Raw genomic sequence first — 19,216 nt, forward strand, 5'->3', positions numbered from 1 at the left:
ATTATAGTGTCTTTAGTTGATTATTATAGTGTCTTTAGTTGATTATTATAGTGTCTTTAGTTGGTTATTATAGTGTCTTTAGTTGATTATTATAGTGTCTTTAGTTGGTTATTATAGTGTCTTTAGTTGATTATTATAGTGTCTTTAGTTGATTATTATAGTGTCTTTAGTTGATTATTATAGTGTCTTTAGTTGGTTATTATAGTGTCTTTAGTTGATTATTATAGTGTCTTTAGTTGATTATTATAGTGTCTTTAGTTGATTATTATAGTGTCTTTAGTTGATTATTATAGTGTCTTTAGTTGGTTATTATAGTGTCTTTAGTTGGTTATTATAGTGTCTTTAGTTGATTATTATAGTGTCTTTAGTTGGTTATTATAGTGTCTTTAGTTGATTATTATAGTGTCTTTAGTTGATTATTATAGTGTCTTTAGTTGATTATTATAGTGTCTTTAGTTGATTATTATAGTGTCTTTAGTTGATTATTATAGTGTCTTTAGTTGATTATTATAGTGTCTTTAGTTGATTATTATAGTGTCTTTAGTTGGTTATTATAGTGTCTTTAGTTGATTATTATAGTGTCTTTAGTTGATTATTATAGTGTCTTTAGTTGATTATTATAGTGTCTTTAGTTGATTATTATAGTGTCTTTAGTTGATTATTATAGTGTCTTTAGTTGGTTATTATAGTGTCTTTAGTTGATTATTATAGTGTCTTTAGTTGATTATTATAGTGTCTTTAGTTGATTATTATAGTGTCTTTAGTTGATTATTATAGTGTCTTTAGTTGGTTATTATAGTGGTGTGGAGTCTAAGCGGCACAAAAATATGCAATGAGATGTTGTTTCACGTTCACACATTGTATAGATCATTATCTATTTAACATTTTGAAAATACGCTCTATAAAGTGCAACAACCAATGGAAGCCAGACTTAGGCACGGAAATAAATAATGTTATTATAAGTGCACGGCTTTTCTTTAAAATATCTGTTTTAAAGATGATGTTTCTTTCTCAATTGAGGCATATATCTATAAAAAAGATTTTGATTCTTTTTTTCTTTACAATCCTTTGAGTTTTCAACTTTAAGCTCTGATTTAAATTAAAAGAAAAAAAATATGAGGCATAAAACGAGGACCCCCCAAAATTATAGATCAGTGGGATCAGGTGCCAAGGAGTAGCAATCAACCCCCAGTTGACCAGCCACACCCGTTGTAAAGTAAATACATTAATGTTCAGATTCAACTTTTTATATAACTCAGAAAGTCATGCAAGAAGAGCAGAATTAGAGAAATGAGCCTCAACATGGCATTCTTAATTAATCTTAACATTTTTTATAGAAATTATTAGGCCATTATTTTTACACTGAGTTGTCTATGTATTCCTTTCAATTGCCCGATCCTGACAAGGAGCTCACGGCCGGTGTGACCGGTCGATAGGCGATGCATAGTCCTCAATTCACCTGATCCCACTTCTGGTGTTGTTAGAGGTCCGTGTTTGCTCTGCTCCCAATTTGTATTATTCCTATAGACTTTGAAGCTTTATTAGTGTTCGATTCCTCTCTTCATATTTCATTAAAAAGATACTCTCAACAAGGTTCAAAAACCAACTGAGACAGATTTTAGCACAGAAATAAATAATGTGGTTTTAATTAAATGGCTATTCCTCAAAGAAACTTCCAGTATTTATAAAATAGTACCGACAAATAATAAAACATTCTCTTCATGTTCTAACATATTAATTCTAACATATTTTAGAACAGTAATTGTAGGACAAAATTGCTAAGATTTAGACTGCTAATTAATATAGAATAAGCAAAATTGTATGTTTATTTTTGTTAGATATTAGTATCAATTTTTACGATTTAATGAATTAATTTAATTTATTAATAGTTAAGTTAATCACTATGATTAATATCAATTTTCAAATACTAATTTAAAACAGCAGACACAATATTTTCTAGTGCACACGTTTGAAAATTATGTCGAAAGCAATAAATATTGCTTCCCACAAATTAATTTTCAATCGAATTCCTTGTTCTTAGATCATAATCATTCAGGTTATTTCCTGACTAAAACTCATAAACAATCTTGGTTATTAATCGTCTAACATTTCTATATTTGGATACAAAAATTGAACAGGAATACAAATTGCATAATTTAGATCGATAAATACAGAAATATTGGATATGATTCACTGTTTAACCTCAAACTTTTTTGCATTTTTTTTTTTTTTTTACTTTTCACATTTTCAACTTCTTCTGAGTCACTGGGCCAGTTTCAATGTAAATCATATACGGTACCAATTTTTATGCACCAGATGCGCATTTCGACAAATTATGTCTCTTCAGTGATGCTCAGGCAGAAACGTTGGAAATCCAAAATAATATTTAAATAGAAAAAAGACTTGAAGGAGCTGAAAAAGGTGCCAAAGACTGGAGCCAAATGCGTCGAAGGATCAGAGCTATGCATGAGGAAGATAATCCTTAATTTTGAAAAAAAAAATTTAAATTTTACCACAGCAGATAAATATTTATCCGCGTTTTCAAGATAGTGCCGAAGTACTTTCCACAAAGTATCCTTGCGTGAACTTCAAGGGGTTTCAAGTTTGTTAATATGAAGAGTCACCCCCTCTTCCAAGGAAATATAATGAAAAAAAATGGCAGGGTCATATAAATTCTTTTCAAAAAGCACTTGACAAAAATAATTTAAATTAAGTAAAAGTTTTCTGACATAATGTAGATTCAAGCTTGTTTACATCCACTGATGTAAAAGGGGGCCCACAATAGAGGATAAAAGTTAAACATGGAAAAAAAATAGTATAAAACTTCAAAATTCGTCATTTCAAGATCTGCATGGCCATGTTTATTAGTCAGATTAATATGTAATCATCTTAAGTTGCTGAAATTTAAATTTGTTAAAATCAAGACCCCCGGATGTAGGATGGACCATAATAGAGGGCAAAATTTTACATTAGAATATATAGAAAAATCTTTGTAGAATCTCTCTTATGAAAACTAGGTTCCTGATTAGTGATATTAATATAGGTAGTTAAGGATGAATTTTTTTAAAATCATATCCCCCCTCCCCCTCCCCCTCCCAACCCCCCTCGGAGGGCAAGGGTGTAGAGTGGAGCCCTAACAGGGATTCAAAGTTTTACATGAAAATATATATAAAAATAATGAAAATGTTTTTCTCAAGAACAAGATTAGTGATATTGATACGTGAGCGTATTTAGGTAGTTGTGATTCAAATCATTGCCCCCCTTACCCGGCGTCACATGGCAAAAATGCTGAAACATTCTGATTATACAGCAGTACCAAGGTTACTCAGGTGAGCGTTGTGGCTCATCGTCCTCTTGTTTAAACTATATCTTTTTAAGTTAAAAATTGCAAAACTATCTGAAAACCCAAACTGATAATGTTAAAGAGTGCAGAACATTCCAATTATATCAGCTTTTTTAAATTCACATATTTTTTGTTTATTCTAATTTGAGTATTTTGAGTTCACCCCTACATGAACTAATGGAGAATTGACCGATATACTCCTATGCAGATGAACATCCATCATGCCCTACAAATTTAACATTTGTTATTATTATTATTATTATTATTATTTGGAGTGTGAATACTAATTTAATTGGAACAATAGTTCTACTATCATTTAGTGTTGTCCTTATTGATACACTTTTACTCGGTATCGATTATTTTACTCTTTTTCTCTTACAGTACTGTAAAGTAATTCGGTATCGATTATTTAGTGTGTATTTTCCTTGTCGATATAATGTTTCTCTGTCAACATAGTACAATCCTTTCATGACTCATGATTTTTTTTATACAATATATGTATAATGTTATAGATAAATGATCAATTGGTATCATTCACGGAATTTTAGCACAGGATTTCCGAGTTCGGTTTTTCCGAAAAAGAACAAGGGTATGTATGATCTTTATTTTGGGACTTTCAGGATTAGTAAAAATAATATAGCGTGTCACGGAGACTGCGGATGCCATAGGTTTTCTTTAGCGATGATTGAACAAAGGTTGTTCTAAATTATATGCAATATTTAAAAATTCATGCATGGATACTTACATGTTCTCGGTGTAAAATGGGTATATATACTAGGAAGAGATAACTCCAACAAAAAAATTGGTTAGGCATCAGACAGGAAGGTTGAAATAACATAACGAAAGTAATATTGACCTCAAGGTACGTATTCTACGAGTGTTTGAGGAGAACAAACATATGTTTGTGTTTTATTTTCCAGAGTTTTAATATGAGTCAAATATCGTCTGTATATGGTCATAAGTGAGTCTAAATTTCTCATTTTTTTCACTGTATAGTTCAATAAAAAACAATTATATTTTTAAAAATAAGTTTTGTGAGGTCAATTTTAGCCCATTTTCCACAATTATTTAGAATATTTTTTTTTAATTTTCTTTTACGAGGATCCTTTAAATTTCATATAACACTGATCATTGAAAAAAAAAATGTAAGAAATCAGTAAGGTAATTTTCTCGAACCAAAATACTATGATTTTTAAATAAATTTTTGCCTTAAAATTTCTATTTTGTATTTCTTTTGTGATTCCAGAAAACGCCTACAGAATTTAAAATAGGGTTGGTTGATTAGACAGTTATTCTTTAAATATTTCATATCTTGTAAAATTAATACACAGTTATATTTAGGTCGTCATTTAGTTTCCACAACCTTTATACTCTTCGATAATGGTACTTGGTAGTTAAACTAAGGGTGTGATGATTAGGTATCCGGTAAAAGCATTGAATTTGTTGAAAACGAAATAAAACATATATTTGCATCTAGAGATTGTATCTCTGTTAAACTTTAAAAACTTTCCTCAAACATTGTATATGATATTCTTGCATATATATTCAATTTTTCTATATCTTCATGTACATTTGCAGCTGACTGGAAAAAAAAATGTACTTTTTTTCAAATCAGGGGATGAATATTTATTTAACAACTTTCGGTCTGTATCCATTTTACCCTTTTTCGGAAAAAAATTGGAGAGGCATGTTTTTATTTCATATTATGAGTTTTTCCATCTTCTATCATGTTAACACAGCTATAAACTTGACGCCTTGATCACATAATGTTGTTTATAGAAAAGTCATTCTAGTGTATAAACCATTACATCGATTAATGTCAGATTTTTTAAAAAATGTTTTAAATAATATTATGTATCAGAAGTTAGCCAAGCAAACAAGAAATTCTAATTCTAATGCACTGTATGTATCCAGAATAAAGGCTGAGTATTACAAAAGATTTTTCAGTGTTTCAGGTAGTAATATGTGGAATGCCTTGAGTGAAAATATTAGAAATTCGACAAGTTTAGTATGTTTTAAGATAAATTATCTTAGAGACTGTATAGTCATACTTTTTCAATTTTGTTTACTACTTGTTTATTTTAAATCCACAATTACTTTATTTAGCTTATAATTTCCTCTAACCTATGTTCTAATACTATATGCAGGACCATATTGAAAACTAGCATTGTTGCGAAATATGTCATTCTGGATAAATAAAGGCTTTATTACTATTGTTCTTATATTTTTTCAGACTCACTGCAGCTGTATATTTTTATATTGGATGAATCATAATTTACAGACATGTCGATAATGTATATCGAACGTCTGCCTACTAAAAAAAAAATGCAGTCATGACAGGCCCGTAGGAAGCAATTTCAGTTTTGGGGGGCACAGCCATACATTTTCAGTTGAGGGGGCACTATCAACTACCAAAAATTTCTTGACAAGCAAAAAAAAAAGGTCACAGGCATATAGTATCTATGTTTTCTAAAGTAGTCTGTATATCGGCAAAATTATTGGGGGGGGGAGGGCACGGCCTCCCGTGCCCCCCCCCCCCATCCGGTTCCTACGGCCATGCATGATGAACATAATGTAAAGATAGTTCGAATACAAATAATTTCTTCTACAAAATTATTTGCTGTATGCTCATTGCCAAACTAGATGAAAAGAAATGTTATAACTGTAACATTTGGGGGCCTGAGGGGGGGGGGATAAGAAAAGGTTCACAAAATAAAAAAAAATACTAAAACTACATACTCTATCGGAAACTCCTTCAAATGTTGGTGATAATTCCTGCCTTTAAGGCATAATTTGACTAAGATTTCAATGATTTTACAAAGACAGAAACAGGAATCCCTATCTAGATCCACCTAAACATTTAGGTCATTTTTTTTTATTTCAAACAATTGCATAAGAGATTTGTTTAATTTTTTAGATATAAAATAAGGACAAATAGTCAGTTAAACAAGGGAAAAAATTGACCGCTTTCCATGTAAAATCAATTTCAGAATCCCTTCGCCTTATGTTTTTTCTTAAGCAGACATAATTAAGCTATTCTAAAGAGTTAAACAGGCATCAAGCTTATATCAAGAGATGTGTGAACGGTCGACAGGGGATGCTAACTCCTCCTAGACACCTGATCCCACCTATGGAATTTCTAGGGGTCCGTGTTTTTTGCCCTGTTCGAGATTGCTATTGTTAGTTGTTGTTTTTTTTTCTTTCAGATCGATCACTGATCTTCTGGTTTAAATTTGCTCTGTTGTTAACCCACTTTTTATTTTTTTTTATTTTATTTATTTATTTTTTTTTTTTTTTTTTTTGGTTATGTTCACAAATATTTTAGGGATTGGTTTTATGCAAGTTTAGAATATTTAGATGTTCTTTTATTTCTTGCTTATATATACATTATCCTCTTTAAATTGTATATGCATCATCTTCAAATTGCATTTGGATTCATATAGAAAAACAAAAAATAATATATAACAGTGGCACAATTCATTCAATAATATGTTTATTCTTCACAGAATTTTTTTCATAATTCTTAAAGTATGTTTGCATAAAGAATAGTAATAGTTTTATGATTTTTAATTATAATCATTTGTATTTCGTAAGGCTCCACTGATATGCGATGCAATTACCTGTATCATGTCAAACATTGCGCAATCCTTTTTGTAAAGGTCATAGCCTAGATAAAACACAGTCAAAGGTTCTACACAAGTGTGATCATCTTCCTGCACAAATATAGGAAATCAACCAAGCAAAGCGAGTTGAAGTACTTTATGTAAGTGACAGATTCTCTTTCAAATTATTTTGTTGATGCCTATTTATTTGATATATTTACTAAAAAAAAAAGAAATCTTAACCACAACTTTCATCGTAAATATGTGTATTTTTACTCCGCTGTGCAACCTAGGTAAGAGTTTCCATCGGAATTTAAAATCACCTCTTTAATGTTTATGACCACATTTTCATCGACTGTCAAATACAATATATATCTGCCATCTCTTATATATACTTCATTCATTTCTACCGCAAACCTTGTTATAATTTTATTTTATTTAAAACATCAAACACTTGTGTATATAAAAGATACATCATACATACAACTTGAACTTCGATATCTCGAACACTGATATTTCCAATACCATGGATATGTCGAAGTGATTTGGAAGTCCCAACCACTTATTTATCTCGAAGTTTTTTTCTCGGTCCCATATATATATATATATATATATATATATATATATATATATATATATAAAGCGCTAAAACCAACAACACTGTATATCCTAAGTGTCGGATCTATTAAGTAGATACAAGGTCACGGAAGGAAATTTATATAAAGCACTAAAAATGACGAACGACACGAACAATAATAATTGTCAAATTTTCGGGACGACCTGTCCCTTCCTCAGGACAATGACTTCACCAGGATGAACGTGATATAGACACAATCCCGGATTGTAACAAACAAGTACATTCTCTCTATATAGTGTAAACTTTACCGTTAATTCGTATTAGCAATTCTGGAACAACCTACCCAAATCTTTACAGATTACATTTTTGTTTATTTCTTTTATCAGATTTCCAAATTTATAATATATCCAAAATTCATATTTTAAAATTGCCCTTCCATATTATCTTTAATTTCTTTTTATCATGTATAGTTACGCTATTTTGAGAGAATAAGACAAGGTACGATTTACTGCTTGGTCGTAGTTAATTAGCGATAATTAATTCGTTCAATTATGCAAATCGCACTTCACCAGAGTACACCCGATAGACCGGACGCAATTCATAGCTCTCCGGATTTCTTTGTTCACAACTGTTTATAAACTTCATATTAAACATGTTATACTGTAAATATTTAGTGTTTGGTAGTTTAGTAGTAGTGCTAGTTGTTTTTGTTTCTCTATTTCCTTTGTTTTTATCATTTCTTAACTTTTTTCTTTGTCCTGAGGAAGGGACAGGTCGTCCCGAAAATTTGACAATTATTATTGTTCGTGTCGTTGGTCATTTTTAGTGCTATATATATATATATATATATATATATATATATATATATATATATATATATATATATATATATATATGAAATCTGAAGATAACGAGAGATATTATCTTCAAATGTCCAATTATAAAATTCAAATGAAGATCAATTGACATTTAGCAAGCATAATCAACTTCAACGTATTGATTTCTTTTTTTCTAGTCTCACTTTCTAAATAGCATGGTCTATGTGTATTTTCAGTATTTTTAGAGGGGGAGCTTAAACATGGAAAGGTTGAGAGATTTACCTTGGAATTTTCTGGCTATTCTTCTTTTTGTGTTACTGGGTCAACACACGTGTAAGTAATACTTCGTATTATGTTTGTGACCTTTTTTCTGCTCATAATTATATGATTGTAATAATTCTTAGACAAGCCTCTTGTATAAAAGCTAACTGATATCAAAATTCAAGAAATCGAGTCAGAATTTTATTAAAGTTCATTTCAGTTCATTGAGGAAGGTTACGTAGGACCTTACAAAAGATCGTACGATGTCAGATCATGAGCCAAAATTGATTATCAAAAGATTGATATCGAAAATTTAAGCAAGTATTTTAACAAGCTTCAATGAGATTGTATCGATGAATACTAGAATTAGGACACACAGGACTCTACGGTTACATAAAGGGTGCTAACTCTTTCTATTTAAATTTTTTAGTACATTTTATTTTGATGGGGGTGGGGGGGGTGGGGGGGGGTCTTTGAGATCGTACAGTTTCAATTTATTTTGTCTGTGTGCTGCTATATACAACCTTCTTATGTCCGAATTTCAAAATATCTAGGTAGATTTTGTCTTCAGGTTGGACAAAGAAAAAAATAATCATTTTTATTCATTTTTTCCTTTTTTTCAAATAATATTATAGAAGTTAAGTAATATCTTTTTCAAGCAGTTTAGATGATAAAAGTGACATACCTAAAAATTCACAAAATTTCTTAATATGATTAATTACGAAGTACCTGAAAAACTACAAACAAGTTAAACCATCAAAGATGAAGTGTTTTGAACATTAAAAAAATCTAAAAGAAAAAAATAAGTAAGAAAAATTCATCTTTAAAATTCTCTAATTGACGCCAGTATAACTACATGTTTGTAATGATATCAAAACTTACATGAAATCGGCCTAGGTCAGATCTAACAGCAAAGTTTCCAATTTTACAATCAATCATTAGCAAATATTTTTGGAATTCTATGTAAGAAGGTCTTTTTCGTATCAATTCATAAACTCATTCTAACCTATATCTTTATCGTAATCGACAAACGCTTGATATTCTTTTTTCCCCCTTTTTCAGATGTCTTATGTAAGTTCGCTTACTCTTTTAAATTGGATTTGCATGGACCATACTCACCAGGTGACACCTATAATACATCATGCTATGTTGAAGCATCTGGTGACGACAGCGTATCAGATGTGGACGTCTTTTTGAGTTTTGGTAGTATAACTTACTGCAACAACAGCGAAGTGGTACCGGTGGGCAGAAATCATAGTTGTGCCGAAGCTACAGTACAAAACAGGACTACCTTCTATTTTTCACTACCAGGTATATTGTGAGACTTGCGTGTTATCCTGTGACAAAATCTGAATTTTATTGCCCTCTGTTTTCGAGGAAATGTCTTTTGTACAATAGATAATAAATTATAAAGTTAAAACTCTGAAATTCGAATTTGTTATTTTTCAAAAAAATTCCTCATTTGCTAATACACATTCTGTTGAATTCTCTTGGAACATACTTATGATATGCATATCTTAAAAGTAGTTTCTCCTTGAAAGAGAAAGATGAGAAATCAAAATAATATAGAACAGATGTACTGTCAGCTTGCATTTTTTAAATCTCATTAGACCTCAGAATTAGTGACAGTGGCACATACTCCTGTAAAATTCACAACAAGACGACGGGGGCACTAAAAATCAGCATCCACCAGAATATAAGTGTTGTTGGTAAGTTAAAAAAGATCATTATTTAGGTTGTTATTCTTTTAAAGATTTATCATCACATGAAAATTTGATTTAATTCAAATAATTTTGCAAAAAGAAATTAAATTTTCAATAAAATGTAAGCAATGACATCCTACTTTGTGAGACGATATTTGATAGCCTTTTAACTCAATTCAATAAGGAATAAAAGCATTAATCTCAGTGAGAGTTATGTGTTATCAGATTATGAAAGAGTGAGAGAAAGGAGAGAGATTTAAAGGACAAAAGTATTATGGATCGCAAGAGTATTTAATGTGTGAATAAACTTTTAACAAAATGCATTGTTTTCTGCAGACCCGTCTAGTATTACAACACAATCGCAAGGCTCTGTAACAACCACACAAGGTAATATTTTATATTCTCTTTATTTCATTTTCATTTTTCTAACGTATTAATGTCCTCTTCCTATCTTTACCTTTGGTACAGAGTGCATGTACTATTGTATAAAAACATACATACGTCAATATTTACAAGAAACTCCATACTACAGGTAAACTACGATATCTCGAACTTGGCGGGACTGAGGAAAAACTTCGAGATATCCAAGTGTATATTAGAATTATTGCCTCCATGTACAGAGTGCATAAAATAGTTTTTATTATGCGCCTGTATCGAAGATTCGGGAATATATAGTTTTGCCCTATCAGTCCGTCTGTCTGTCTATCTGTTTGTCAGTTTGTCTGTTTGTCCGCAAAAACATTAACATTGCTCAAAACTTTTGATTGGTTAGAGCTATGACTTTCATGTTTCACATGTGTATTTCCTGTGACAAGACCTTTCTTTGGGTACCATCATATTTGACCTCTTGACCTTGGAGTTTGACCCAGTTTTACAAATATTTACCCAGCTTTAAACTTGGCCATAACTTTTGAACAGTTGCTGCTAGGGCTTTCATACTTCACATATGTACTCCTTTTGAAAAGATCTTCCTTTTGATATCAATTTGACCCTTTGACCTTGATCTAGAAGTTTGACCTACTTTTGAAAAACTTTAACCTTGGCCATAACTTTTGAACGGTTGGTGTGAGGGCTTTCATACTTCACATGTGCAATTCTTGTGACAAGACCTTCCTTTATATACCAACAACATTGACCCTTTGACCTTGACCTAGGAGTTTGACCTACTTTTGAAAAACTTTAACTTTTGCCATAACTTTTGAACAGTTGGCGCTAGGGCTTTCATCCTTCACATGTGTATTTCTTGTGAGAAGGCCTTTCCTTGGGCACCATTAAGAGCCAGTCCGCGAGAAAACCATGCAAAACCGTCCAAATTGAAGGTTGTCATATCATGATAAAATTTGGTGGGTAGTTAGACTTCATAACATGTAATTCAAAAAAGTCAAAATTTTCTCCATCATCCAACATGGCAGCCGTAGGAAGCGCCACCTTCTTTTTGCACATTTAAGTGCAAATACACTTCATAAATAATTCAAGCAAAATGGTAAAAATTACATTTGATTTATTTTACTCAAATTAAATTTTTACTTCCTTTCAGGTATTTTAAAGTAACATATGACTATGTTCTTCTAAAACTGACATTTATCATAATCAAATACGCAACATATCAAAGGGTAGACAACTCTTAAAAATTGGCAAAATGCCAAGTTTGAAGAATTGACAAAATTATTACATATTGAATGGCCAAAATCTTCCAAGACCAAGCTACAAAATTATAATTTTTGATCTTATTGTCAAAATATAACTCTAAATATTATCTTTGCAAAATATTAAGCTTGGGATTTCATAATTTATTGAGATATAGAGATTTACAAATTGTCAATTTTCAAAAAATTATTCAAATTCCAGTGGGTTACAAAGTCAAATTTAGAACTTTTAAATTAAATTATAAATACTTGTTGTTAGATAAGAAAAAATGTTACCATTTTCTTTGTAACCATAATTAGAAATGAAAAAAAAAGATATGAAAATTAAATAAAAAATTCAAAAATTACCCCCAATTTGAGGATTGGCATTTTGCCAATTGTTTAGAAATGGTATGAATTCATGATAAATTGTTTTGGCTTACATGTAAATTTTCAACGATCATATTGAATATTCATGTTTCTTTCTTTTTTGTAAGATAGTTTCTCTATAATTAAAAAAATGGGATTTACATGTCTTTAAATTCAGGAGGACTCTACTACATCATGGTTCACAATACATATAAATTATGAGACTTGAACACATTTGAGCTTCCGATAAGTTGTTTGCATTCTGTCAATTTTAAATTGGCCCACTCTTGTCAAAATAACAATTCTGAATTATCAAAATACTGACATGAAAATGATGAAGTGCTATGCAAAATACTCTATAAGGGAGTTTAGCTTTTTTTTTTTCAAATCATAGAACTTAATTTTCATACATCCATGTTGATTCATTATGGTATAATTCTGAGATATGAGGAACATAAGTATAAATCAAAGAATTGTTTTTATTAAAATCTGTTTTTTTTTTTCTTATAATCGTACTAAAATGGATTTTGTAAAATGATATATACTGTTAAATCATATTTTGTAGTTTGAGGGGAAAAATTGGTTCTGGGGATTCAATTTTATGGCTCTGGGGTGTTTAGTTGTTGCATATTCCAAAATTTACATTTTACACTCTTCATACCATGACAACAATGACCCCCCCCCCCTTTTCAGTTTTAGACTCCAAATCTTTAACTATGTTATTAAATGTTTAGCCAGTAATTTCAATATACTAATATTTTCAACATTCTCTTAATAATTGTATTTGTGTAAATATTTTTTTTAACAAAATTCTACATATATAGTTCAATTTCACAAAGGTTTTCATTTTAATCATAGTGCAAGTACTAGAAATAATATTTCACTAAGTTTGCTCTTTGAACAACATGGCCATAGGAACATAGCCGTAGGAACAGGGGGGCTGCCACCCCCACCCCCCTTTCAATAATTTTGCCAATATACAGATTACTATAGAAAACATAGCTACTATATAAATATGCTTGTGCCCCCTCAATAAAAACGTCTCATGACCTTTTCTTTTTTGCTCGTCAAGGAATTTCGGGCAGTTGATAGTCCCCCCCCCCCCAACTAAAAATGTATGGCTGTGCCCCCCCCCCCCCCCCCCCAACTGAATTTGCTTCCAATGGGCCTGCTTAGATAATTTTCTTCAGGACCCATCCTTCTGATATGGGGATCACTATATCTGTACTGCATATACACATGCTGCACTACATTGTAACTGGTAATTGGCATACAAAATGTGTATATTTTATAAGGAATGAAAAGTTTTACCAAAACTATGTTAATGATCCTATATGAGTACCTGGAATATTGTAGACGTATATCACGATACTTGCTTTGTCCGTGCTTGTTTTAGGATGATCCTTCTATCCCCATACATGCACAATGTTAGCTGTCTCTCCAGTAAACAAAACGTAATCATGATGTTTTAAAGCATATTATATTGGTTTTAGCAAGTAGAGTTTATCACAATTTCCATTTCTACACACTATTTGCTTTTTCAAGCTGGATTGTTGTTGATCTTAAAAATGAGTTTTTCCATTCATAGTGCAATGATGCTCCACAACAACTCCCTAGGTTCATATAAAATGATCATACATGACCTTCTTTATTCCATGTTGATATACCTGTCATTTTTACCCAATAATACTAAAGAGTTCCAACAAGGGGAGATAACAATTAACTCCAGGAAATTGGTTGCAGGGGGCTAAAATAAGCAATAGAAATTTATATGAATTATCTAAATCAGTTATTCATATCTTAAAAAATATATTAGATTTAGAATCTTCTGTATTTTTATTTAGATATTTAAGAAATAGTCTATAAATATGATAATAGACTGTTATTTAAAATATGTGAAATTGTAACGAAGTATGGTATTTCAAAGTTAATTTTCAACATGTAGATATTATTTCCCAAGCTCAATATTTTAATACGTAGTAGACCTTAGACCATTCTAAAGATAACACTTAATTTAATTTAATGTTTTACTTGGTCTTGAGAGAAAATTGCATCTAAAAATAGCTAAAAAATCATACTCATTGATTTAGGATCTATAAATAGACCCTTAAAAACTAAAACATTCATTTGAATTACTTTTTTATACATTAATTGTATAAATAAGACCATGATTTTGAAAACAAAACAAAATTTTAAAATAGACTGATGGCAGAATGTCACCTTTTGAATTAATCAGTTTGTATGGTTTTTTACATATAATTTAGTGATTTTCAATAAATATGCAAATGAACTGTTACTAAAAATAGATGCAAGGTTTGACAATTTTTTTGTAGATATTTTGACTTCTACTTTTATGTAGAAAATTTTAAGCCACTAAAAAATCCTATGTTGCAACCTTCCATTTGGACAATTTTTTGAATTTTGCATGGTTTTCTCGCGGACTGGCTCTTAATTTTGACCATTTGACCTTGATGTTCGACTTATTTTTGAAAAACTGAAACCTTTTCCATATCTTTTCAATGATTGCTGCTAGGGCTTTCATATTTCACAGGTAAAATTCAACTGGACAAGACCTAACTTTGGGTACAAACATATTTGATTTGGATTTGAGAACGTTTAACCTTCGCTATAAGTTGTCATACAGGTGCATCAGTGTTTCACAAACACATTTTGTTTTTTTTTTATTTATTATTTTTTTTTTGGGGAGGGGGGGGGGGTAAGTTTTTGCGCATTTTATCACATTCACGAAACACATTTGTTTATTTTTTTAAGTGTCTATTATTTATACTATTATTTGTATAATAAAAACACAATGTGTAGATTTATATACTTGTAGAAATCGATAATAACTTAAATGAAGTGTTAATTTGTAAATGTTGCCATGTATCATTTGTCGATTTAGCAATCATGAATGATAAAATTGTACCATTGATCACCCACAATGTCATCCACTAATCATGGATACAATATATACTCTCCTAAAGATACCGATATTATTAACAAATGTTGATTTTGTTTTTAATTTATAAGCTTAAAATTAGTCAATTTATGAGGACAATCAATGATGAATAAAATTAAATGCACTCACCACAGTATATAATCAGTGAATTTGATATTTTTATTGGATTTTATTTGCTACATAGCACCAAAAAAATCCCCATATTTCGTATACTTTAGAATGATTTCATTCATTTTACCCTTTATTCTTATTTTTTGATAGTGGACATTTGTGGAGGTGAACTTTGATACAAACAGCAATTATGCAATCGATTAAATTTTCGTATATTTTTTGTATATATGACATATGTTTTCTACCTACGTGTATACATGTATGTACATATACATATGTTAAATTATTACATTGCAAATTGAAATTTGATGTAAATTGAAATTAGAGTGAGACAGACAAATAGTTTCTGTTTTCATCCAAATAGTGTCTGTTTTCATCCAAATAGTCACTGGCGTCATCAAAATAATTATAAAGTCGCTGTCATCACCCAAATAATGTCTCTTTTGATATCCAAAATAGTCTCTGTCCTCATCCAAATATCTGGTTGCTGTCATCATCCAAATAGTGTCGCTGTTGTCATCCAAATAGTCTCTTCCGTCATCCAGATAGTCGCTGTCGCCATCAAAATAGTCACTGTCGTCTTAAAAAATATTAGTATACGCTAACGTCATCAAAGCTTACTTTATCCTAAATGCCTCATAGACATTAGGTTTGAGGTTTTTTAGCTTAGAAATATTAATTTATTGGGGGGGGGGGACAAAATTTAATGTACACTAAAACTTGTCCAGTCCGGACATGTTTCCAAACAAATTGGCCAGATTAGACAATATTTCGGATTAGAGAAAATTTTAAGCAATTGAATTTACTGAAAGGTCTCAAAGTTCATCTCGTATTAGGCAAGAATTTGGAATACACAACATCTGGATTTGACAAGTTTAACTGTATATGTGCATGTCTAACTAGTATTTTTCTAACATTATATATTTTATAATTCCTGAAATAATATCATATATATTTTTATATAGCTGACGGCACTGGAGGTTCCACGTCAATTCATACCCCAACCTTCTCAGCATTTCTGCTTGTGTTAACAGCTGTGGCATTATATGCTGATTTATGAATGTTCCTTTCTACATCGTCGCAAGAGAAATCCAACATGCAAAAACAGATCAAACGCTTGCCCATAAGATGATTCTGAAATTATATTAGACTGTTCGTTGAAAATTACATTATTTTATATAAACAATATTTCGAAAAGTGATTGAAATGAAATAGGTGATGATAACGAACAATGTAAATTTGTGAAGTTAAATGCCATGATACACTTGACTGTTCCAAGTCAATTAGGAAGGTAGGGTACCACCGAAAATACAGAGATTCGGGAAAATCTTTTTTTCTATAGAGCAAAAGAATCGGATATTGTAAAATAAATCTTGTTCCTGAAACTTTAAGCTGAAAGTCTCTATTAAAACATGACATTTTATATACGAAAATTTTAGACGATGTACATCTCTTAAAAAAATGTGTAAACACATACGTCCATGTTTAAAGGTAACGTCTTCGCACCTCTTTCTTATGAAAACTAGGTTCCTGATTAGTGATATTAATATGCAAGCATTCTCAGGTAGTTAAGGATGGAATTTTTTTTTAAATCATAGCCCCCTCCCCCCCTCCCCCCCCCCGGAGGGCAATGGGGTAGAGTGGAGCCCTAATAGGGATTCAAAGTTTTACATGAAAATATATTTATATAAAAAATGAAAATGCTTTTTCTCAAGAACAAGATTAGTGATATTGGTATGTGAGCATATTTAGATAGTTGTGATTCAAATCATCCGGGGTCACGAAATTTTAGCACAGGATTTCCGAGTTCGCGTTTTCCGAAAGAGAACAAGGGTATGTATGATCTTTATTTTGGGACTTTCAGGATTAGTAAAAATAATATATCATGTCACGGAGACTGCGGATGCCATAGGTTTTCTTTAGCAATGATTGAACAAAGGTTGTTCTAAATTATATGCAATATTTACAAATTCATGCATGAATAGTTACATGTTCTCGGTGTAAAATGGGTATATATACTAGGAAGAGATAACTCCAACAAAAATTGGTTAGGCATCAGACAGGAAGGTTAAAATAACAAAACCAAAATAATATTGACCTTGAGGTACGTATTCTACGAGTGTTTGAGGAGAACAAACATATGTTTGTGTTTTATTTTCCAGAGTTTTAATATGAGTCAAATGTCGTCTGTATATGGTCATAAGTGAGTCTAAATTCCTCATTTTTTTCACTGTATAGTTCAATAAAAAACAATTATATTTTTAAAAATAAGTTTTGTGAGGTCAATTTTAGCCCATTTTCCACAATTATTTAGTATATTTTTTAATTTTTTTTTTTACTAGGATGCTTTAAAGGTGCTTAAACACAGATTTGAACTTAATATTTTCTCAAATTTTCTGTATAATGTCAAGACTTATATATTGCAATAGCATTTCACACGAAAATATAATCAAAAACTTATTTTATCTGGAAATTATTGGAACGAAGAATTCCGGGACGCGTTTGATTAACACATCTTTGAACTTACACAAATTTTAACTTTATCCTTAATATTTAAGAAAAGAAGCAATTTTGTTATGTATAAATGCAAAATATTACATCTATAATCCAGAAAATTCAGAGTAGAAATGTTCGAAAGCAAAACCAACCCACCAGTATTGTCAGTCCTGCTCTGTAATGTGTACAGAGTTTAACAAATTGAACACACCCGTGAAACGTAAACTGTTTTTGTAAACAGGGCACGAGCTCTGTTATTGTTAATGTTTACGATTCACCGGGTGTGTTCAATTGTTGAACTCTGCACACACCACTGAGCACGGACTTACAATACCGTGAGTATGTTTTTCTTTCGAACATTTCTACTCTGAATTTACTGGGTTATATTTTTAATATTTTTCATTAATACACAACAAAATTGCCACTTTTATTAAGTATTAAGAATAAAATTAAAATATGTGAAAGCGCAAGGATGTGTCAATCCAATGCGTCCAGAAATTCGGGGTTTTAATAACTTCGAGATGAAATAAGATTTTTATTATATTTTAGTATGAAATGCTATATCAACATACAAGTTATGAAATTATACAGAAAATTTGAGAAAATATTAACTTCAAATCTGTGTCCAAGCACCTTTAAATTTCATATAACACTGATCATTGAAAAAAAAAATGTAAGAAATCAGTAAGGTAATTTTCTTGAACCAACATACTATGATTTTTAAACAAATTTTTGCCTTAAAATTTCTATTTTGTGTTTGTTTTGTGATTCAAGAAAACACCTACAGATTTTAAAATAGCGTTGGTTGATTAGACAAATATTCTTTAAATATTTCATATCTTGTAAAATTAATACACAGTTATATTTAGGTCGTCATTTAGTTTCCACAACCTTTATACTCTTCGACAATGGTACTTGGTAGTTAAACTAAGGGTGTGATGATTAGGTATCCGGTAAAAGCATTGAATTTGTTGAAAACGAAATAAAACGTATAGTTGCATCTAAGGCAACAAGTTTGGATTGTATCTCTGTCAAACTTTAAAAACTTTCCTCAAACATTGTATATGATATTCTTGCATATATATTCAATTTTTCTATATCTTCATGTACATTTGCAGCTGACTAGAAAAAAGTGTTGTAATTTTTTTTTTCAAATCAGGGAATGAATATTTATTTAACAATTTTCGGTCTGTATATTTTTTTAACAACTTTCGGTCTGTATCCATTTTACCCTTTTTCAGAAAAATTTTGGAGAGGCATGTTTTTATTTCATATTATGAGTTTTTCCATCTTCTATCATGTTAACACAACTATAAACTTGACGCCTTAATCACATATTATTATAGAAAGGA

The 19,216-nt window shown here is 30.6% G+C and overlaps 1 protein-coding gene across 1 annotated transcript; it reads left to right on the plus strand.

The window, feature by feature from the left end:
• The first annotated feature begins 6,924 nt into the window (after positions 1-6,924).
• Positions 6,925-16,753, plus strand: LOC133188871 (uncharacterized). The gene is made up of 6 exons (XM_061324350.1): positions 6,925-7,106; positions 8,577-8,673; positions 9,664-9,912; positions 10,212-10,310; positions 10,641-10,691; positions 16,334-16,753. Exons 2-6 carry the CDS (start codon positions 8,601-8,603, stop codon positions 16,426-16,428), a joined length of 567 nt encoding a protein of 188 aa, XP_061180334.1. The 5' UTR covers positions 6,925-7,106; positions 8,577-8,600; the 3' UTR covers positions 16,429-16,753.
• Positions 16,754-19,216: the final 2,463 nt, after the last annotated feature.

The sequence above is a fragment of the Saccostrea echinata genome, unplaced genomic scaffold (assembly GCF_033153115.1).
Source record: "Saccostrea echinata isolate AGI-Se365-2 ecotype Australia unplaced genomic scaffold, CSIRO_AGI_Sech_v1 ptg000016l, whole genome shotgun sequence".
Classification (NCBI taxonomy): Eukaryota; Metazoa; Mollusca; class Bivalvia; order Ostreida; family Ostreidae; genus Saccostrea; species Saccostrea echinata.

Bases quoted from the DNA above. Each gene is read 5' to 3' on its own strand.
- LOC133188871 (XM_061324350.1), top strand. From the start codon at position 8,601: ATGGAAAGGTTGAGAGATTTACCTTGGAATTTTCTGGCTATTCTTCTT. The intron at 10,311-10,640 runs GTAAGTTAAAAA...TGTTTTCTGCAG, and splicing joins CCAGAATATAAGTGTTGTTG to ACCCGTCTAGTATTACAACA. The intron at 10,692-16,333 runs GTAATATTTTAT...ATTTTTATATAG, and splicing joins CTCTGTAACAACCACACAAG to CTGACGGCACTGGAGGTTCC.